Raw genomic sequence first — 22842 nt, 5'->3', positions numbered from 1 at the left:
AAATAACTTGCAACGTAGATGTGAAAGTCTACCTTTATGAAGAGGGGTACATCAGGGTATACCTGCATTTCTTCCAAAAGTAATGCAACTATATGATACCTCTATCCTAACGGCCAATCGACATTATGATTCAATCTAAAATGTGAGAACATTGCTGAAACAGAACGGTTCTACAGTTTTAGACAGTGACATTGTAATACGCCCGTCATGAGTTAATTAAGAGAGAAATTACAAATTAAAAATGAAAATACGAAAATAAAGTCAAACATCATGGGTATTTCAAATTTTGTTTTATTAACAATGCATCCCTTTGATAGGATTGTATGTTTCTTTAGGTCATCAATGCCCCCAAAACATACTGTACACATTATACAAGGGAAACCACGATTCAGGCAAAAAAGAAAAAAAAAAACAAACAAAAACAAATCTTTTTAAATTATAATACAGTCTTGAGGAAAAAATATAAATAACTTTTTTCTTCTCTGGTTGAGCTCACTCTATGGTACAGACATATAATAAATAGATCGGATCTGACATCACTCAGCTGATCTATGAATCATCTCTCTATGAGTCCATTTGTGTAGCAGCATTATAGCAAAAACAAGCCAATGGAAACAGAGATCCCCCGTTTCCCTGGAAACCTTTTACAAATCCTTTAGTCATCGCACCCCCCCTCCCCTCCATCTCAGCCAATGACAGACAGGTGATATTGCATTGTGGAAACAGATTCAAGGGGTAATTATATTCCTACAATGTAATGGCAGCATGTAATGGCAACCTATCTTCAAAAAGTTTTACAAGCGAGAAAACACGTTAAGGTGACAACAGGTTACAGATTTGCCATGCTTGTTGCACATGCAGTGGAAGTGAAGCACAGAGGTAAGAAGGCATAGAGTCGGGGAGCTGTGGGGCTTATGCGGGGTTTTGGAAATGCCTGCAAATGAGAGGAGTTTGGTACTGAGTCTGTATTGAGTCAGTCTACAGAACAGATATTACATAACTTATACAACAGAGCACCTTTCCAAAGATTTAAAAGGTCCTAAGCAGGTAAAGGATGGCATAAACTAGCATAAAATCACATGCTATTCTCCTTATGTACTGTGTAAGGGGTGACATATATAGTGCTTAGGAAAGTACAATACTAGTGATGTTTGATTGTCTGAGATACAAGAAATAGAAAAGTAATTGGCTGTCTGTGCTGACAAGAGGCTACAGGTTGTAGGAAGTGATGAGGCAAGAGAAGCAAAAGCACATATCCGGCTAGAGCAGATCACAGGTCGGGGTGGGATGTGAACCAGGAAGGCTCCAGATACAAAAAAAACATAAAAACAGCAGGACTCTCTTTAGTGTTTTGTTTCATAAGGGGAAAAAAGAACACGGGTTCCGAGGAATCACTGGGTAGACACAACAACATGCCTTATTCATTTCATTACAGAAAACACCACCTCTGGAAAGAGATAAAATGTTGATAGAATTTTTTCTTCTTTTTTTTTGTTTTTTAACACAGCGTGAGTCTTTGTCTTAATGATCCAGCTTGTCCTTAAGCATTATGTTGATGTATTATTATTATTATCATTATTATTATCATTATTATTATTATTGAGTGTTGCTCAAGATTGCCACCCCATCTGAAAACAGTATTTGGTTAAACTGCTCCCCCTTTTTCCTGTAAAAAAAAAAAAAAAAAAGAAAAAAAAAAAGAAGTCTGAAACAGCATTAGGCGTGTTAGGTTAAACTTTGTTTACAGATATTGACGTCCTTAGTTTCCAGCTCTAATTTGCTAGAAGAAAGGCGAGTGATGACCACCTCCTCCTTTTCCTTGGCTATGGTGCTCTGTTTAGAGCAACAGAAACATGCCAAACGCCTCCCCATCCTTACAGCCGTATCTGTCTTTCAGTCTTGCTTTCTTTCCATGTTTGTAGGGTGGCAGGATTGGGGGCTGTGCAGGGAACAAAAGGGGGGAAGGATGATCAGGATTCTACAGGAGGGTCAACGTCCTCTTCAACAGGTTTTGGTAGCTTTGTCAGGATCGCCTCTGCTTCATCAAACATCTGGAAAAAGAGCAAAGAGGATATCATACATGTGATAGAAAGCATAAAGATATTTTGAGGAAAGAAAGGGAAAGAGTGGAATAATCTCTTACTGGCATGAATTGCACATCCTGGAAGAGTTCCTGTATGAAGCGTCTTGAGGTCAGGCGAAACATACAGTGGGCTAAGAGGTGAGAAACCTCGGAGTACAGGCAGATGTCGTCAAACGCATAGGGAAACTTTTCCTTTATCCTGAAGGGAAGGGAGAGATTTAACAGGCCTTTAAAACACAACTTCTATTGTTCTGAAATTTAACGTGCAGCTCAAAAAAAGGAAGTATAGTGAGTAGGGGAGAGAGCTTTACGTCAGTAGTCCTGTTTCGTGGCCTTTGGTTCCTACGGAGGAGCTGAGGTTGATGATGAGGCGGAGCACCTCCTTCCTCAGCAAGACTCGGGAGGCGGGGCCGTCCTCTGATATCGCCTTGCCACCTAAAGGACACATCAAAAATATATTAAATATTCACCTCAATGAATTAAAAGAAAATAAAATGAAACAGTATCACTGACCAAGTTTTTTTTTTCCTTATCTTATCTTTTTTTTCTGCACAGTGGTTTGTTCTAGTCGGTTAGTTGTCCGACAGTTATTGTTAACTCTGTGAGTGAAATGTGTACTGTTAAGCACAGAATCAAACTGAAGCTGCCAGTTACTTCGTTTATACTGCAAATATTCATCATAGATTTTGTTGTATGTTTAATTCTGATTTTGAAAAAAATTTCAAAATGCTTTTTTGTTTAAATAGAGGCTAAATAAATCAAATAAATACAGAAAAACTGGACTGTGGAGAACCAACCACACTGAAGACAAATCTCTCCCTATTCATATATTTCAGTCCTCTGGTTGCAACTGTGAGATGAAATGTGATATGATGAAAATATAAGTTCAAATTTATTCGGTGTTGTTTGTTGAGGAACTCAAATAATATTGAAATTTTGTTGTAAAGACATTTCACGGCAGTTAAAGGAACAAGAGAGAATTACAAAGGGAACATGCTTTCGTTTTGGTACAAAATATGAAATACTGAAATAGTCTTAAATACACTCAAGTCTGCAGTTTGCGGCTATTCACAGTCTTACCTATGACGATGTCACCAGGTGTGGGCGTGCTACAGATTGAGCCTTGTGACACGGCAGCGTCGCTGCAGCCTGACACCCCAGAGAACTTGGACTGAGGCATCACCTCCAGACGATGGCCGCTCTGGCCTCCCCATGATGGGAAGTCTACATAGTCTGGCAGGGGGACAAAAAAAAAGAGAAGTTACATACTAGATCGAGGTTTGAGTTTACAGACTGACCATGTGTGTGTGTGTGCGTGCACGTGTATGTGTGTGTGTGCGCACTTTCACCTGTCCGTGGGTGCGTGCTGTTGATCTGTGGCTGTGTGGGGTATCCGAGGACGCTGGATCCCACACAGTAGAGGCAGTTTTCTTCAGTGTGTTCCTGCAGTCCCGTCTCGTCTGAACCCACTGTGTGGTTCTGGCTGTCACCTCGGTTCACAATCAGCTCAGAGATACTGAACTGTGTTTTCAGTATTGGGATAGCAGGACGATCACCTATAGAGGGAACGACCACGGTAAATATGTACACTCTTATCTCAAACAATCTGCTCTTCTCGCTCCATCTACAGCTCCAAAATCTCTCCCTGCTAAACTTGGAGCAACTTAATTTTGTTTCAAAATCTCCTCACATATTTTTGTCTTTTATTCAGGGATAAAGTTATTTTTACCATCTCCGTCACCAAAGAGGAAGCGTTTTCTCTCTTCTGACGGTGGGCTGATCCTCTGCTGAAAGTAGGCCGAGTCTCTGATGTGGAACATGTCATTGATGTCCATTGGCAGTGCTAGGCCAACGTAGTCATCGTTGCACCCGAAGGTGGCGCTAGAGACCATAGAGCGCACTGAAGAGCAGCGGTGCAGAGTGCTTTGGTTGATGGGGCTGAGTAGTTCCTCTTTATCTAGAGAGGCGAAGCTCAGAGCCTTCAGAAACCTAGGGAGGGCAAGAGGAGAGGCATGTGAGAGGACCCGGGGGGAGAGACTGGGACAGAAAGGGAACGTGGGGAGTAAGTGAAAAAAATGGTGGATAAAAGCACAGAGATGGAGACTGTGTGAGCAGAGAGTGAGAAGGAAGTTGGGAACATAACAGGCTCTAAAGCCTTTCATATTGTAGCAAGCTACCAGGGCAGAAGCTACAGGTCACAAACTCACAGCAGAGGACATGTGTCCACCTAAAGTATGATACCACTACCTTAATGCGATGTCAGTTAGCTTTAAAAAGACTGAAGCAACAAAAACCTGTGGTCTATAGCTTCACGTGGAGAAAAATACCTCATACAAGTTTAAATATAGGCAGGAGAGATTCATATGAAGGGTAAAAAAGTCATTTTTCTCCTTGGATGAAGGGCTTAGAGCAGCGCAGTATGATCTAAAATTTCAAGCACTGTATTTTTTTAATATCGGACTGTAAAGATATACATCAGTCTAATTTTCCACTCATCATTTCAGGAGAATTTTGAGTGAAAGACCCTCAATGCAAGACACTCTCTGATCAAGTATATACACAGTGATTGTGACGGAAGTTAAGAGGTTATTAAGCTACTTGTGTTGGTTAACATACAGTGAAGCAAACAGTAAAGTCACATCCATATAGTGGTGCCTTACTCTACCTGTGTGTTGTTTCTAACTTTATGAAGGGTTACAGCTCTAAGAGGAGGGAACAACCAACAACTGACCAAACTACAGGGGGTTTACTCACACTCAAGAGCTACAGGAGTCAAAGCAATGGCAACACACCACTGTGGGTGTACAGCTATAGTTGCTACTAAAGTAAAAGCAGTGGGGACACATTTGTCTAGAGCACATCTGTGCTAGAAGCTACATCTCTACTAATAAGGACTCAGGCTAGGTCCACCCACCGCGGAACAAGCGTTCTGGACAGCCTGCGGTATGGACTTAAGATGCCGGGTTCTGGAAAGGTTTCCCTCTTATCTGACATCCTGACAGACACAGCAGAGCGTGCGCAAAATACAAACACACCTGTGATTGCTGATAGACAGAAACCAAAACCTTTCCCTCACACATACCTGCTGAAGTCTCACATTTTTCTCACAAGTCTTTCCATAACAAACAATGGAGATGATGACATTTGACACATCATTCAAAACAGTAACATGAATATTCATGAAGACAAAAGAAAAAAAACAACTTTAAAAGTTACAACAGTGTATGCTTTCTTCCATATTGTCCATGTAGCATGGCCTTACCTGCGAGGTGTTAGCCTGGAGTCCAAGCTGCCGGTCTTCATGGTGATGGTGTCGGTGAACAGCACATCTTTAGCAGGTGAAGCCAGCGCTTCGCTGTGAGACAAAGACGGGTGTATCCTCTGTTGCTGCAGCCTCTTCAGTGTAGCATAACCCAGCGCATCTCTTGGGCTGGTGTACATGAAGCTACAGTCAGCCAGGCTCTTGATGGTGGTTACTGACGGGGACTTAAGAGACTGAGCTCGGCGGGGGAGGGTGTGCGAGGAGCCGGGCGGTACCAGAGAGACAGTGGAGGACTTAGACGTGGACATGTGGTTGGTCTGAGACTGGGGGGTGAGGGAGGAGAGCGTTTTGACAGTCTTGGCTGACACGACTGTGTTAAGGCTCACACAGTCGGAAGAGTCTGGTTCAGGTTCAGGCTGCTCGGGGTTTCCAACGGTCTCCCTGGACGGGCTGGAGCTCATGGAGCTGATGCCGCTGGTTGTGGTGTCCGTGTTAAAGCTCTGACTGCGGCTTTTGAACTGAGTACCTCCACCGCCTCCTCCACCCCCTCCCACGTTGCCTCCACTAGACGAGGAGCCACCGTCTCCTCCTGCTAGGCGCTCTCGGCTGCTCTGCTCCCTCTCCCGGCTGGGATGCTCCACGTGTCCTCCCAGACCGCTGAGTCCAAGGCCTGAGCCTCCTCCCCTGGCCAGCCTGCCATCCACAAGCTGCTCCTCAGAGCCCCCTCTGGTCCCAACAAATGACGTCTCCAGGCTCACTGTGGGACTCTTCGGCATTCCTCTGCCATTGAACACAGGGGTGAAGACGTCCCCCTGGTTTGGGCTGTAGACGGAGGGTTCAGTCACTGTCCTGTTCCGTCTCATACTCCCCGTCTTGAGTTCAGTAGGGGTGCGAGAGCCTGATGGGGTCTTGGGGTCGCTGGTGGAGCGCAGCTTCTTGCTTGGGAGGGACAGGGAGTTGAGGAAGCGTGTGCGAACAAAGCGCGTGGAGGCCAGGATTGTGAAGGGGCTGCGGTCCTTGACTGGTTTGGAGTGTAGACAGAAAGAGGGCTCGTCTGACTGGTCCAGAACCTCATACTTGTCATCGTCCAGGATGTACATGTCTGTGAGCACAAGGAATAAATTAGAAACACAAAAGCAACTTAAAATTAGAAATATCCACCATAGTTTCCAGGATAGATAAAAACATTATAAACACAACTAGATACGTTTCAGAAAGAGAATCTAATGCAGCGTTTTTTGACCTACAAATGGAAGCAAAAAAACCCAAAACAAAGTCCTACATACTTGGTTGAGACTCGCTCTCGCTGTTGTGGCGGGAGCTGGTGGATTCAGAGTTCAGACTGAGCGTGCTCGGTACTGAGGAGAGTTCGGAGGTCAGCTGTGTATCGACCTCATCTGGAGTGACAGGCCACAGCGTCCTGCGACTGTGTCTGACAGCATCCCAGCCGTACTGCTTCAGCACCTCGCAACCCTGTCTGGTCTTGGAGATCACACCCAGCACATAAACACATGTCCTGTGGATATGAAAGGATGGTTAGTAAACATACAACAGTGTTCTGTTGACGCATTATACACTAGGAGAAATATTTGCTTGATCTGTTGTGTTGGAGAGATGTTTCAGGGCACTTAAAATAACAGTTGGGATTGTCAAATTGGTGCCAAATTACAGGAACATTAGACTTTATTTTTATTATTATCATTTATAGGGCAAATATTGGAAAAACAGAAAATTGTATTTTAAAAATGAAATGTTACAAGAATCCTGGTGAAATGTTTTTAATTACTTGACATCTGACTGATATGCAGCATAATAAGAACCTAATTTTGCCCAGTTTTTCTCTTTACTAGAACAATGAGCTGTCCTCACCACCAGAGGATCCTGTTTACTGTGAACTGTAGTGAACATTGTCTTCTTGCAGAAGAAAACAGAACTTTTGGATGCTTGGGACATGAAATCTGAGTGAACAGTACTACTTCTTTTAAAAATAAAATCTGAGTATTTTACAAACTGATAAAAAAAAAGAGCTTTATAGTTGTATGTGTCCATTTGTGTAAAAAAAAAAAAAGAGACTTACCCTCGTACTGACAGCACCTCACAGTGCTGCGCCAATGCAAGGATGTCAGGAATGACATTCTCCTCCTGCAGGAGATTCAGACCCCAGTTTGAAGAGCCAATGTTGCCCTGCAGGGAAAACAACAAATACCATCAGAGCCACTTCTTTATTACCATTATTATTTTAATGACAGGGGAACCGCAGAAACGCAGCCATGAACTGATTTCAAGTGTTACTGACCAATGCCCAGAGAGCAGCCTTCAGCTGTTTAATGCCCTCCCAGGTGTCCAGCATCGGGGAGCGAACCGTGTAGCTGAGGTCAGGAACGACACTCTGGAGACAGACAGAAAAAGACAGGCGTTAGGAGGAAAGGCTTCCAAATCTGCACAACCCCCTGCTCCCCAGAGCGACCGAAAGTAGAACATTAAACGGAAGAAACGGTGTGCTAGTGAAGTGAGCTGAAGTAGTTACCTGAGCCTCCAATAGATGGCAGCCTGTCTTATCATGAACCAGCTGACCATACAAGTGCACAGGGAGATAGACATTTGGTCTTTGTAACCTGGAGACAAAAATCAGAGAAATTACAAACAACCAGGGCTCAGCAGGTGACTAAAAACAATTCATATCTTCGAGTGCAGCTTCTCACCTTTGGTTGCTGCGTCTGACGTAGTTGTCTCCGTCAACAGGTTTGCGGTAGGTTGTTAGTGCTTCATTGAGCTGCTCCTCTATCAGGTCCACATACTTCAGGTTGTATTCCTGCAATCCAAAAGATATTTAGGTTTAGTTAAACTAAAACCTCTATTATAATAAAATAGTAGCCACATAAATAAAATGAGAGTTGATTTTGCTGTCTGAAAATATGCTCTACCTTCTGCCATTTATCCAGCTGTTTGCTGACGTAGCCCCTCTCATTGAGGTAGGAGAAACCTTTAGGAATGGACAGGAACCTGAACAGTAGAGACAGGATATAGTGTATTTGAAAAGGCATGTAAAAACATCCGGACAGTTTGGCATTACATAAAGTGACAAAACATATTATGTATGATGTCTGGTAAATAGTGCTGTTGTGGTAAACACCCACCTAAGGAGCAGCAGGAGGCCTTTGTCTCCCAGGTGGGACAGAGCTGGTTTCAGCTGGATTAGAGCGTGGAGGTTGGCCTGTCAAACAGCACGACATATTGAGTAAGACAGTAGAAGAACTTGACACACAACACCACCCTCAAAAGATGAAAAAAAACTCCCTATATGAATCTTTCAACACTGTATGTCTGTTAATCATTTTTCCTCTTTCTTTTATTATCCATTAAGCTAAAAAAGTGTTTTTTCCCCACATTCCAGTGTACTTTTAATATGCTAACTTGAAAGACAAATATCAATTTTTTTTAGACAAATATATTTGAGTATTCATGCCGTGTCAAGCCCTGTGTGATGAATGCATTTTCAAGCAGTCACCTTGTCCTCGCAGGCCTCGTCCAGTATGTCCAGGGCCTCCATGGATACAGCCTTGCTGTGGTCGTGAAGCTGTGTGACCAGCAGCTCCATGCCCCAGCTACTGAAGAACTCCACACCCGCTCGCAGCAGCACGCGCAGGTGCTTGGTGGCATACAGTCTGCAGATCTGCTCAGAGGCATTGTGAGAGAAAGAGGGGACATGATTATGCCAGTCCTTATGGAAACACCAAAGGCTCTGCAGTGTGACATGAAGTGTTTTAAACAATCCTAAACAAGTGATAACTTGTACTTTAAAAGCAGCTTCCCCATCATAACTTTATAGATGTTTTTGTTTGTGTGGCTTCCCTACATCAGTAGCAGCAGTGAGGATCTTGGAGAGGATCACTCTGGCCAGACCGTCTCTGCTGTAGTCCAGTGTGGATACAGCAAGTTTCAGCACAGCATCCTGGTTCTTCACCGAGCACAGATTCAGCAGGCTGCAAAAACAAAAAAACAAGTACAGACGGTAGATTGAGTTTTTACTGGGAGCTTGATAAAGTGTGTCTTGCCATCAACAGTCTTACACTCCATGCGTCTGGGAAAGCTGAGAAAAGCTGTGAGGCCGTTTCTGTACACTCACCACTGAAACAGGCCACATTTCTCCAGCAGTTTGACTCCCTGTGGGTGCGCAGAGAGTGTCCCCAGGAAGAGGAAGTAGTGTTGGCTGAGTGTGGTGAGCAGGCCGTTACTCTGCAGACAGCGCTCGGGCTTCAGCCCTGAGGATGAGGATAGCCACGACACCATGTCCCTCACCAGGTCCTCTAGGTAACCCTGGCCGTCCTGGAGAGAGAAAGGACCAACAGGACAGGCAGGTTAGAAAAGTACAAAAAATGACCTTAAAAATAGGAATCTGTGTATATCTTTCTTTTCTTCTGACCTCGTCCGAGTCCATGAGGAACTCGACAAACTGACAGCCAACCACAGTGAGTTGTCTGGCCTTTGGGTGATCCAATGCCAGCCCTGCGTACAATTTACTGCTGGGTTTATAAAAGTACAGCAGTCTCCTCACAAACCTGCAAAAAAAAAAAGAAGTATTCAATAATTGTCAGAAAAGTACTTCATAAACTACTTCATATGTTTGTTATTGGTTTTGATGATGCGACTGGGTCATACTTGTGCATCTGTTCATCTTTGTTGTTCCTGAGGTTTACATTTGGCCACTGGGAGAGAAAAACAACATTTAAACATGAGACAGAAACAAAAAAATGGCAAATGGCACATCTGTGTGCATTTTACAGAGTCTGTGGTGCTACATGAGAACAGTCTGACCTTAAGGATGGTGGCAATGAGCAACCAGTTCCACTCCAGGTTCTGCTTGTGGTTGAGAATGTGACTTTCTCTTAGATTCATCATCAGTGCTTCTTCTGTGTCCTGAACGCAGAAACACAGAAAACAGAAAATACTAAATTGACAATGTAAGAAAATAGGAATACAAGGCTGTTGATTTTTGAGGCTTTGCAACAATTTTATAAGGCTAATGATCAAGAATTATACTGCTTAGCAGAAAGCCGATATCAGCATTAGTGTTATCATCGATATTTTAAGGCAATTAGCCACTCTAGGCTGTGATTTAGGGTGAACGCAGCTTCCTGAGTTTGAACTCAGCTGCTTTACATTGTGCCAAACAGCACATCTGTCCTAAAACTGCAGTAAACTACAGCTTCTCAGTGGTTTTTAGCACAAACACTGAAAGTAAAAGGAAACAGCTTGACAAGCTTTGTCCAAGGTGCTGTCTAATAACTTCAAAGCTTTCTTGTTCACACATTGTTTCTTGTGTACTTAACAAAATGAGACATTGTGGTTTAAGAAGAAGAAGTACACGCATTGGAGCCATTTGCTAATCAACAACAGCTGGCGCACAGCTGGCTTCGCACATTTTCCAAACTCTGAACTAGACCCAGGTCACTCTTGGATAAATTAGTGTCTAGCTCGCAAGCTAACAATATAAAGACAACGTTGGAGTTGAAGAATGGCATGTTTTATCATTTGTGAGGATTTTCCAAATGATTGAGTCTTCATTTAAAACTATCTTTAGATGTTGCCAAGGTACAGAAGGTAACTAAAAATGTAGAAAATATAAGAGCATGTATATTCTTACCTTAATGACATAGATGTCCCTGTGGGAACGAGAGTGTGACTCTCTGCGGTTATGTGAAGACACAGACTTGCGGATGATGTGGTCCAGATAAAGACTGTGTGGTTTTGTTCCTCTCTTCTTCTTCTCATGGAACCGCTTCAGATTGTTGACAGCTGCACTTGCCCGACTGAAACATACAAAGTTTAAGATATATTTATAATGTTACTTTAATGATTCACTTTTAGAAGTGCACTGTGTTCACTCTTACGAGAGCACTACTTATCAAAGTGCCTTTATGAAGGGAGCAAAAAATGTAACGCACTGTGCAAGAATATAGAGTTCTGCTAAATAAATGTGTTTGTACTGAAAGATTTTTTGTGTGTGTGAGAAAAAAAACACAGAAATGCATGTGTGAGCGTACTCACAGTCGTTTCTCTTGTGCGATGTCAAAGGAGGCTGCCATGTTGATGAGGGTGGGAAGGCAGTGCAGGTGGTGACTGTGGGAATGAGGAAGGATGGTGTTTGCCTAAACAAGAGAGGCGGGCGGAGGGAAAAGCAAAGATTAACACATTTAGTATTATAACAGCGCCGTCATGGCAGCTTATAGAAATATACATAATTTCTTTGTGTAGTGACAAACTGGTGATTTATTTAGTGTGCTGGGTGTCAGTGGGCAAAACAATATTTATTCACAGCTTTCCAAAATATGCCATGGGTCACAGATACAGCCCCTATTTTTATATATTACCATGTGTAGAAGTTCTCCTAAGAGGATGGTGGCTCTGACAGCGAGCTGATCATCACTGCTAGTCACCACTTCAACAAGACCCTACAGTGACAAACAGAAGAAGAGAGAGGAGGACATGGCTTCATCGAAGCATTCAAAACTTGTAAAACTGCTGTGCACAAATGCGATGAAAATGTGTGGTATGAAATGGAAACGTAAAATAGTCAAAGGAGTTTAGTCCTAAATGATAATGTATTATTATTATTATTTTATTTTGCCATACTAGCTTGATAACATAAAACAATCTGCACGTATGTGCAAATGTGTGAAAAAACCCTTGAATGAAAAAAAAGAATGAAAGAAAGATTAGGCCCCAATATAAATGCGCGTGATTCCGTTGCATCGGCTCACCTCCAACAGCCCACTGGTGATGAAGGCAGACAGGACAAACGCAAGGTAGTTGTCCATCAGATCTGGCCTGTTGAACCAAACAGAGGAAATTTAATCCATTTCAAATTTCATGGTTCATATAAAGACTGAGCCTACAGAAAGCAGATTACTCTTTACAAAAAGTTCAACCTATTCTATTTCTCTGCTCTCATTTCATCTCTCACCTGGAGCGAGCCCGATGGGGTAGGATGACTTTGGCCTCAGCAGCAATAAACCCATCAGACAGTCTCCAGGTGTCCTGGAACCTGGCGGCGTCTGAGGTAGACCAGAGCAAAGAATATCTTATATACAATACAATATAAGATAATATACAATATGTGCATGATATGGACTTATTCTACGTTATAAGAGGACCAAAGCATTTGGAGTATGCTTTTTGCAAAGTCAAGCAGCCTTATTAACCTCTCACTCGATGGAGCTGTGTATAAAAACAGCCAGACTGCTGGGTACAAAGATACAGTGGGATGAAGTGTAAAAATAAATTCTGAAGAAAGAAAAAATGTTTTACTTACCAACACTTAGAAGAGCTTCTGTGAAGTCTTGAGTTACAATGGGGACTGGGAGCCTGAATATCTCGTATAACACCTCCAACAAGCCTTTCTGCAGGGCAAATTACATTAAAGCTATGAGACACATACATTTTTGATATTGCACTGAGTACATTTACCAGCACTCCGAAGAGCACTTCCACAATCATAATGTTACCACTGTGTAACATAATGCGCCAAAGGCTTGAGGGAGCTCCAGTTTCTCTATGAATCCACAGGAAACTGAGTGATAACATCTATGAGTACTTGATCTGTTGAGCTTATTTGATCTGTCTGTACCATGACTGCCTCTGAATACACAATATCACACTCTGCACGACCAGAATCTTTCCCATAACAGGTGGCTCATGTCATTACCATGTGTGTGCTATGTGTTGTGAATGAGATCAGACTGGTGACCATAGAAATTAGCGGTAAGACTAAAGCTGTAAAATAAACACCGGTGGGAACGATACTTGGCAGTCAAGAGATGTATCAGTGAAGTCTTGGTTGCTTTAGTGGCAAACAAAAGTTATGCATCGCTTTTAAATCCACAAATATCCTAATTTTCCAGGACATTTTTGCATATTAGGTATGCAGCTGTTTCGATACTCACCCTAACTTCCATATTTGGTATGCAAAGTAAGCCAATTAAAGATTGGATTCCAGAATTTCCAGCCTTGCATAGGTTGATAATCCCTACATTAAAAAAAAAGACAAACATTCAGCTGTAAAACACAATGAATTTAAAAGAAATTCATTTATATTTCTCACTTAAATAACTATGTTTATTATGATTATCATTATATCTGAGCACTTACCAGACCAGGAGCGGAAAGCTGCCACTATGGCCATTCTACTAGACAAGAAACGTGCCTCTCTGTCCTCCCTGTGACCATGAAAACACAAACATTTAAAATCAGGACACCGTGTTCCATACACACAACATCATTATGATCTCAGTACGGCACTTTTCACACAGCATTATAAAGCTTTTCATGAAAGAAACAAAACTACGCTACCAATGTAAGCAGAGCAAAACATGAAAGTCAAGGAGAATAAATAATAGATCTTTTATTTCAAAGCCAGTCTTTTCAGAGTGACTTAACGGATTATCATGACTTTAGCCCGCTCCACATCCCTCAGGCGAGTCACTGTGGAGTCAAGTAGCCCTGATAATAAGGGTCACATCACAAAAACACTATACAAACCCTCAACGCATGATGTTACCAATATAGGAACACAGAAAACAGTAAACAGACGGAAATGTCAGAACACTATCTTTTTGTTTCTACTGTAACACTAACACTCTTCATATCCCACAAACACACACACACACACACTCACTTGAGTTGCCCTTCAGCCATATCTGCGTTGTGACGGTAGTGAAAATCTGTGAAAGGCGCGAGGATTTGCTGTTGGGACAGAACACACACACACAAAATGTAATGCAAGTATAAAATAGGAATGAATAATTAAATACATTCTACCAACTTTTTATTTGTTCTTTAAAAAAATTAAGTTAAAGGATTCTTAAATATTCCCATAAAACCTCTTGCAGAAATAATTAACCTGTCTCATATGACATCTATGTGGCTATTATGTCGGTAGTGATGAGATGCTTCTGTCCCAGGTGTCTGTTTACAGACAATGAGGCTTTAGAGAAATGTTGTAACTGATTACTCTAAGCTCCATGGGAAAGAGACGGGCAACCTACAGCTGCTAATCCTGACTGGAATGACTCCCAGGCTCATTTATAAACAGCCACTTCCTCTGAATTCATATGTGTGTGTGTGTGTGTGTGTGTATGTGTACCTCTAGCTCGACGTCAACGCGCACGTACTGACGTGTACGTGGGTGGTTGAGTAGATGGAGGATGGTGGTGATCAGAGCTTCGTTGATGCGGCTCAGCTGACAGTCAATCACACTCTTGAGGATGGTGCTGAGGCCTCCTCGTTTGGCTACCACCTCTGGGTTCTTCAGGGCTACAGTCAACAACGAAATAATATTAGACGCTTTTCATATTTATTCAAAGCAAAATAAGTATTTTGCGAGGTATTTCTGTCCGCGAAGATTGCAACTCAACCTGAAGGTGCGCTCAAAGAGGAGGCAGAATTATAGTTTTTTTTTTTACATCTGTGTTGTGTACCTCCATCTCAACACTACTCACCTAGCTCACAGACAATGGCGATGGCTGCGCGGACCATGCGGTCTCTCTCTTGTAGTCCATCAGTTCCCACGGCGATTAGAGAGTTTGCAATAGAGGTGGGGAAAAGCATTGCATTGACAGTGATGATCTGCAGAGGGAGGAGGAGGAGGAGGAGGAGGAGGAGGAGGAAAAAAAAACATGAGTCATCAAACAAGTCTGGACAAACAGAGGCAAAAAAATAAATAACCTGAATGTTTTTTATGTTAGCATTTTTTTTCCTGAGAATGTTCAGAGACAGACAGTGTCTGATGAACAAGGGAAAATGTGGTGTGATGGTCACAGCTAACACATTTCTTACAATTTAATAAGTGCTAACACAAATGTAATTTTGTGATCAGTCTATATGTCATGAACACAAGGTTTGTATTACTGCTTGTATGGTCAGTGGTCCTTTTCTGAAACCAGAGCCTGCCTCTGTATGTGTGTGTGTGCGTGCATGTGTGAAGAAGGTTTACAGTAAACTACAGAAAGAGCTATAAATATCCTCGCCTGCAGACTCGTGCGAACCGTCCACACACTGACACTGCTGCTAACCCAATGATCTTTATGGTGGCACTATGCTGGCACAAGCCTGAGCAGTGAGGGCGTGAAGGCAAATTCCTCCAGTGACATGATAGCGACTCTATAAATCAATTAGCGAAAGAACCGCTGAGGAGGAACGAGAACAAAAAATATGTATAATCTTACCTTTCGAACTAGTCTCAGAGCCTGAGTCCTCTCCCCCTCATTGCTCTGCTGGATGTCAATGCATCTGAACAAACACACAGGCATAATTAATCATGTCTTTTACTTTTACCACAGCCAGCTAGCAAGCTAACAGCTAGTAGGAGAAAAATAAATGTGTCAGCAGGAGGAAACAAGTGTTATTGAAGCAAAGTATTTCAAAGAAACTGGCACATATGCTTTGACTCAACATTAAAAAAAAAAATCAGCCAGACAACACCTTTCCATGGACAAAGCGGGACTCTCACCTGGCTATCAAATAGTCCACCTGTAGTCTGAGGACCTTTTGCAGCACGATGGTGTCTCTAATGAGGTAGCGGAGTGCCCGCAACCCTGCAGCACGCACTTCCTTAGCCTCATTGAGTAGAGCTAGTCGCAGACTGGGGAGTAAAAATCGCAGCTCAGTGAGTCGAAAATAGATAACATTACATACAATTAAGCTCATTTAACTCACTTAACAACTTTACAGGTTGTTATTATTTCCTGAATTCCTTCTTAAGCACAACCATTTATAATAAACTCCAGCTGCTCTTCAATTAAAAACTCAAATTTGTGTTCAAAATGCAAAATACTGACAAACACTGATAACCTATAGGGTATTTAACAATATCACTTGCTGCATAAACAGCAAGGCAATTATTGTGACATAAAGCTCATTTTGATGAAAAGTACATGGTGTACTATCACTAAACTACTGCTTGCAAACAACACTTACCATATGATGATTTCTTCGTATGTAAACCCAAAGTTGTCTTCATGGTGGCCAATGCTGCATAACAGCTACAACACACAGAAAAAGAAATACATGATTTCATACACTGATTGTGATTAAAACAGCTCTGATCAAGAATAAACATACGGCTGGTTAAGGCATTATGGTAACATCAGGGCACCTCAAAGTGTTTATAAGGGGGTTTGGAAGCTCACTGTGTTTGGCACAAGCCTAATGAGAACCAAACTGACTATCCAAACTAACCGACAGCAAAACACTTTCCTACAGGGTGCTGCAGGAGCCATGCATGTTGTTTTTTTCCACTTGTCTGTTACATGCTGACTTATTCGGAGGAGGTGAATCGTGAATGGATAATGTTTTGCTTTCACTGGTGGCGGACAGAGGTTATAATTATGAAAGTGTTGAGTTAACACATTCACAGGTCCAGCGGTGGGTGTCAGGTTATGTCACCTCTACCATTTCTTGAGTGTGTGAATGTGTGTGTTGGAAATGCATCATGCCGTAACAGAAAGAAAGCAATTGTTTTCTAGTTCTGTAATATTCTTCCACTCATAGCTATATGTTCCTGTTTTCTGCATCATCCCCAGCCAGGCCTGGAAATCAACCCTGTTTTCAGCATGAATAGCCACTTTTAGCAGTCCCCTCACAACAGGTCCTCCATCATTAACAGAGGGCCCACACACAGCTGGTGTATACAAGTTTCAAATTTTATGTACACAAAGGCAGTTCATTATAAAAACAATAAGTCTTTGTCTGTGTCAGCTGGGAGGCCAAAGCCAGCAATAACACAGACTAAAATTCATCATGTGCAGAAAGCAATGAGCTCCTTGGGAAAAAAGATGCTGCCATTTTGAAGCTGGCACCTTTCTTATAGGTGCCCGAGCACTACCAACAAGTCAGTGCTACTCCATCACAGCAGCTCAGTCTACCCTATCATGATGCAGCACCATCAGGGAACTCGATAAGTGAATTAGACAGGTAGATTTCTGTGATTTTTTTCCTTGGTGCTAGATGCATACCTCCCCTCTCCTCCATCATAAACCACAGAGCAGAGCAGGAGGAAAGCTGAAACGGGATGTTATGGGGGAGCAGAAGTAGGGTGAGTAGGGGGTTGTTTTGAACCAGCTGTGATGTCAAAGCCAAAGCAGGCAGGAGGAGGGGAGAGGAGACGAGGAGAGGGGCATGTGACACTCTCCAGGGGGATTAGGTCACCCTCCCTGTCCTGGAACCCTTATAAGGAATCAGAGGCAACAGACGTACACACACAGACACGTCATGGATATTACCCTGCTGTCTTGTTGTAAACAAGAGAGTTAGGTGCACGAATGACAGACGCACAATTCAGACTCACACTCAGGCTTCAGCCTGCTACAGCACCAGCTGCCTAGTTTTCTGAGGGCCAATACTCACTGGCTGCACGACCACGGCTGGTGATCAGTCAAAATGTGTCTGCAAGCAGCAGTCAAATATGGTTTACGGCGGCGGGTCCCTCAGCAGAAATGAGAAAATATCTGACAGGGATCAGTGCCCAGGATGAGGTGAAATGGCCATTTGCATAAATGATTTCAGAATTTCTCAATGAGATATGATGGTGAGCAAAAATAATGTGCTCAAAGTACAAGAAACTGTGATCTTCCCCTTATACTTGACTTTCAGTTTTGCAAATTATTTGCTAATTTTCTACATCCTGTTATTCCTGTTCAGAATAACAGAAAGGTTTGAGTCTGTCCCTGTATGTGTTAGGTAGAAGTCCATCACAGTGCTGACACAAAGAAAGTCCACACCAAAAAAAAAAAAAAATCTAAAAACACTCTTTACAAGTTCCAACAACAACAACAACAACTTCCATGCACACTATCCTCTTCAAAAACTTCTCCATTCACAATAAAACAATAGCAACACAAGTAAATCTCTTCTTCTTCCTCCTTTGCTTATTTGCAAACAATAAATCTGTGCACCACAACTGTTGTCTGGCAAGAAGTGGAACAAAGACAGTATGGTTGGGCAACAACTTGATATTATATCAATATTGTGATATGAGACTAGATATTGTCTTAGATTTTGGATATCGTAATATCATGATATGTCATAAGTGTTGTCTTCTCCTGGTTTTAAAGGCTGCATTACAATGAAGTGATGTAATTTTGCGCTGTTCTATTATTTGCCTTTATCCACTTAGTCATTATATCTACATTACTAATGATTATTTATCAAAAATCTCATTGTATAATTAATTTGTAACAGCACCAATTGTCATCCTTACAATATTGATAAAAGGTATTTGGTTAAAATATCGTGATATTTGATTTTGTCCATATCTGCCAGCCCTAAGACACAGCTTGAATACTCAGCTTGGTCTCAGCAGTTTAAAGCAGTTCTGTCACCTTCTGCAATCTATGATCACTTATGTTGCATTTCATTTCAGCTGAATACACATTTTAGTTGCTCTCAATAACAATTATTCATTTGCACCACTGACATTACGATGCAAACCAATACAAGACTGATCATAATACTTGCCCTGTTAGTAAATGTATCACCCATAAACAAAACAGCGTACGTTTCAAACATTAGAAATCTCAGGTTTCAAAGTCAAAGTGCTGCTCTTGATGCACTTTAGGAGTGCTTTCCCATCCCTAGAGCTCCTGTTACATTCACTGTCAGCATCACAATGACAGGCACAGCTAGGCCTGCTGGCAGCAACACCCACGAGGAGAGGATCAAGGAGAGGTCAGTGGTGACACTACAGAGGAAGGGGAACACAGCCAGTCAATTTTTACAGACACCTAAACAGTCTCCATGAAACGCCGCATGTCCGTAGATGAAACTGAAAGCAGATGAAACTGGGCTCTCCGGTTGGTTTTTAGGAGATAACTACCAGCAATTTTGGCAGTTTCACTATTCAGTGTTGTAAACACTGTCTCAAATAACTAATGAAAAGCATCATAAACTGACAGCGTTACCTTTGTGAAGTTGTTCAGGTGACCCAGTTTTCGCATGTTACTGACTCCATGCGGTTTGGCCACATTTTGAAGGATTTCACGGAAGTTTTCTGACGGTTCTGCAGGAGAAAGAAAAGGAAATACAATGTAACTAAGACAAGCATTAAGCAATATTGCCATAATATCAGTCTGTGAACCGTAATTGATATGTTGCAGGAAGGAAGTCTGTTTAGCTGGTAAAGCTAATTTAGTGTGTGCACTAAAAACAAGGTCTAAGCAGCAAACGCCAGACTAGAGCAGGGAAGTGTTTTTGTTTTCAGTTCCTTTCAACTATTCAGTGCTTACTGTAATGCTAAATGTTCTTGACACAAGATAAACTATTCTTAGAGAGGAGTGTTCTTTTAGCAAGAATCAGTGCCTGAACGTGTTAAGCTGCTCCAGACTCTGTATTTCAGCTGAAAGGTAAATGCTGCAGAAACTAATAAAGTATCAGCTTAAAGAGTTGCATACAATATTTTCCCCTAACATGACCTACCGGTGACAATCTATCATGATTACAGTCTGCATAAACAGGACTGAATCATTGACAAAGGAAACCTGGACATGACTGATCCCCCTGAAGTTCTGTTGTTGCTTGTTATGACTTACAGTCCACATAAACAGGACTGAATCACTGACAAAAGAAACCTGGACTCGACTGATCCTCCTGAAGTTCTATTGCTGCTGGTTATGACTTACAGTTCACATAAACAGGATTGAATCATTGACAGAAACCGGACTCGACTGATCCTCCTGAAGTTCTGTTGCTGCGAGGGCCTATCGATGAAGCACCAAGGAAGGAGGGTGCCCACCTGACGACCCCCTAACTCCAACTCAAGGAATGATTGCCAATTATAATACAGGATTGTAAAACTAATTCCTATGAGCTCAACTGTCAAATTGTAAAAGACTAATAGGGTGTAAAATTAAGAATATAAATTTTCATCAAAAATGCTGACTGAAACATAATTTCTACAGCAATCTGCAATCTTGTAAGGACAGGAATTACAAACAATTGTTAAAAAAAGATCATCTATAATGGATGGCTTATTTTTTTATTCACTTCCATGAAGAAACAGCTGACAGATAAAGTGTCACTCCTGGCTTATTTTGGGGGGTTTACAATCATGTAATCGACACCAAGGTACAGATGGTTTTATAAAGCTGCATTCGTTTCAGCATTTCGGCTGAAAAACAGCTCTGATTTATTTATTTAGACGGTTACAATAAAACCAGCCAAGATGTTTGGTGCTAAAGACTGGGACAGTCATGTAAACAAACTGTTCTGCAGTGTTGCTGCTGGATGAGTAAAAAATGTGAACAGCCTGTGCAGCTGTGCATCAGCATGCCACTAGAAGAAAAGAAAAAAACACACCCTGCGCACTCTGTGTGCTGTTAAAATGCTACTCAGATGTCCCTCACAGCCAGCGATGACCAACACATGACTGTAGCACATATGTCTGGCTGGCTGGCTAAATAACAGGCTATGTTGCACACTCACTAACCACAACAACACAGCGTCGTCATGGCTGCTGGTTAGCTGGTGGCAGCTAAGTTAACGTTAGCTCGTCGCCGCCACTTATTATGATGTCGCTCGCAGTGTTATAGGACAAAACACAAAAAGGAGAACCTGGAGAAATGGCAATAACAACGACAGGGCACTGAGTAACTGTGTTTTCGCTTCACAGGGCTAGTGTTGATGGCTGCTCATCCATTTTGAGATGAGATGAAGCCTCTCTCTCTCTCTCACCTCTGCTCAGATCCAGCGGTACGTTCTCCTCCCCGCTGTCATTCCGACCTGTTCAAAAACACACACCGCGGACACGCCGGGGTCATCACATGCCTCACAAAATCTACTTTCACAATATCCCGTTAACACAGAGAGCACTGAGCCGAGTTTGTTCATGCTTACCTCGCATCCGAACACTCCGGATAGGACGGCCGCGGAAGCTGGCCGCCATGTTTCCAGGAACATACACACACGCAACACCGGAAACTTCGCGGCTTCTCGCGAGAGAGGGAGAAAAAAAGACAACGACATAGCCAGCCAACAGCAGAGCAGACCTCCCACAGACCTGAGACCAGCCCCACAAAAACTATTATATGGAACAATGAGTACAAAACCAGAGAGAATAAATCACTATATTTGCAACATTGGATTGACAGGAATATCAGTTTTCTTGCAGACTTACAAAATGATGAAGCTCAAATTCTCAGTTATGAGGAATTTCTCAGACCTAAAAACCTTTCTTGTCACTTATAAAGAATATCAAATTGTAATAAAAGGTATTCCTATAGTGGAATCCTTCAGCTGATGAAAAGGCCACTCTGAGAGGCAACAGTCATAGGAACTGAAACCTACCTTCTTTATTAACGGAATAAATATTAAAAGTCACAAATACACTAATAAACATGTAAGCAATTATTTCTAATGCAAAAGGAAAATGACTCCAAGTGGGTAATTTGTGTGGAACTCTCATTTTTATGTGAAACAACATGGCTTCTCCCATATAAATTTGTTATCCCCAACAAACTGAAATAAGTACATTACAGAATCGTGCGTATATATATCCCACCAACAAATTCGTCTCAAGATTTGAGGATATTGGTAACATATGTGAATTTTGTAAAAAAAATAAAAAAATAAAAAAAATGAAGAAGACACTACTAAACATCTATTTTATGAATGTCTGTACACATCAGGATTCTGGAAAAAAATTGAAGATGACTTTGAGACTCAAACCAACCATTCAATTAAGCCGGAAAGCCAAGAATGTAATACTATACTATGAAAACTGTCAATTTATTGCTTTTACCAGGAAAATTTCACATCCATAAATCCAAGTTCTCAAGATCTCTCGTTTTGAACTTTTCATGATTGAATTTAGAAAGTATTTTGAGTCTATCCAAATGATAAACGATAAGAAATGTGCACATACAGTTTGTGTACTCCGAGATTTTAAAAAAGAAATCTGACGTTATTGCCTACCTTTTCTGTAAAGATATTTTTAATTTTTTAAAATTAATTTATTATACACCATCTCTACGTTTAAGAGTAGGCTTAAAACTTTCCTTTTTGATATGCTTAGGGCCAGCCAGGTTTGCCTTGGACCAGCCCCTAGTTATGCTGCTATAGGCATAGACTGCCAGGGGACTTCCCATGATGCACTGAACTCCTCTGTCGTCCTCCTCCTCTCCATCTGTACACATTCATGTACCATTAATTCATGTTACTAACTTGGCTTCTTCCCCAGAGTTTTGTGCTCTCTCGTCTCACAGGTTTCTATGGACTGCTACCACTATTATTATCAGTCATATTTCTATTGTTATTATTGTTGTTGCTGTGCTTCTCTGCGTCTCTCTCTCCCCTCTTTCCTCTTCTTTCTCTCTCAACCCAAATGGTCAAAGCAGATGGCCGCCCACTTAGAGCCCAGTTCTGCTTGAGGTTTCTTCCTGTCAAAGGGGAGTTTTTCCTTGCTGCTGTTGCCAAGTGTTTACTCATGGGGGAATGTTGGGTCTCCGTA

General features: G+C 41.9%; 1 protein-coding gene across 5 annotated transcripts; it reads right to left on the bottom strand.

Annotated features, from left to right (window-relative positions):
• Positions 1 to 273: 273 nt before the first annotated feature.
• On the bottom strand, positions 274 to 21315 carry LOC122993176 (rapamycin-insensitive companion of mTOR-like). 5 transcript variants are annotated; one of them, XM_044367137.1, is made up of 38 exons: positions 21231 to 21315; positions 21069 to 21116; positions 19301 to 19398; positions 16320 to 16384; positions 15853 to 15984; positions 15569 to 15632; positions 14843 to 14969; positions 14488 to 14657; positions 14020 to 14087; positions 13494 to 13561; positions 13289 to 13371; positions 12658 to 12745; positions 12310 to 12400; positions 12107 to 12173; positions 11717 to 11797; positions 11394 to 11494; positions 10990 to 11155; positions 10161 to 10262; positions 10005 to 10051; positions 9769 to 9904; positions 9472 to 9671; positions 9202 to 9328; positions 8854 to 9018; positions 8483 to 8559; positions 8270 to 8348; positions 8048 to 8157; positions 7873 to 7960; positions 7642 to 7734; positions 7423 to 7529; positions 6632 to 6861; positions 5346 to 6447; positions 4998 to 5078; positions 3813 to 4120; positions 3433 to 3639; positions 3164 to 3316; positions 2395 to 2518; positions 2144 to 2282; positions 274 to 2051 (listed from the first exon to the last, which is right to left on the bottom strand). In XM_044367137.1, exons 1-38 carry the CDS (start codon positions 21277 to 21279, stop codon positions 1971 to 1973), a joined length of 5322 nt encoding a protein of 1773 aa, XP_044223072.1. In that variant the 5' UTR covers positions 21280 to 21315; the 3' UTR covers positions 274 to 1970. The 5 variants fall into 5 exon arrangements, with proteins under 5 accessions (XP_044223072.1, XP_044223044.1, XP_044223053.1 ...); XM_044367109.1 differs by lacking the exon at positions 4998 to 5078 and having other exon boundaries at positions 3427 to 3639; XM_044367118.1 differs by lacking the exon at positions 4998 to 5078.
• Between the last annotated feature and the right edge of the window lie 1527 nt (positions 21316 to 22842).

This window comes from Thunnus albacares, chromosome 2 (assembly GCF_914725855.1).
Source record: "Thunnus albacares chromosome 2, fThuAlb1.1, whole genome shotgun sequence".
Taxonomy (NCBI): domain Eukaryota; kingdom Metazoa; phylum Chordata; class Actinopteri; order Scombriformes; family Scombridae; genus Thunnus; species Thunnus albacares.
This window is presented reverse-complemented; position numbering and strand designations above follow the sequence as displayed.

Excerpts from the sequence above, each read along its gene's own strand:
- LOC122993176 (XM_044367137.1), bottom strand. The coding sequence starts at position 21,279 with ATGGCGGCCAGCTTCCGCGGCCGTCCTATCCGGAGTGTTCGGATGCGA. Across the intron at positions 14,970-15,568 it reads CTCTGAGACTAGTTCGAAAG|ATCATCACTGTCAATGCAAT; the intron begins GTAAGATTATAC and ends CTCCCTCTGCAG. Across the intron at positions 14,088-14,487 it reads GCGTTGACGTCGAGCTAGAG|CAAATCCTCGCGCCTTTCAC; the intron begins GTACACATACAC and ends CTGTCCCAACAG.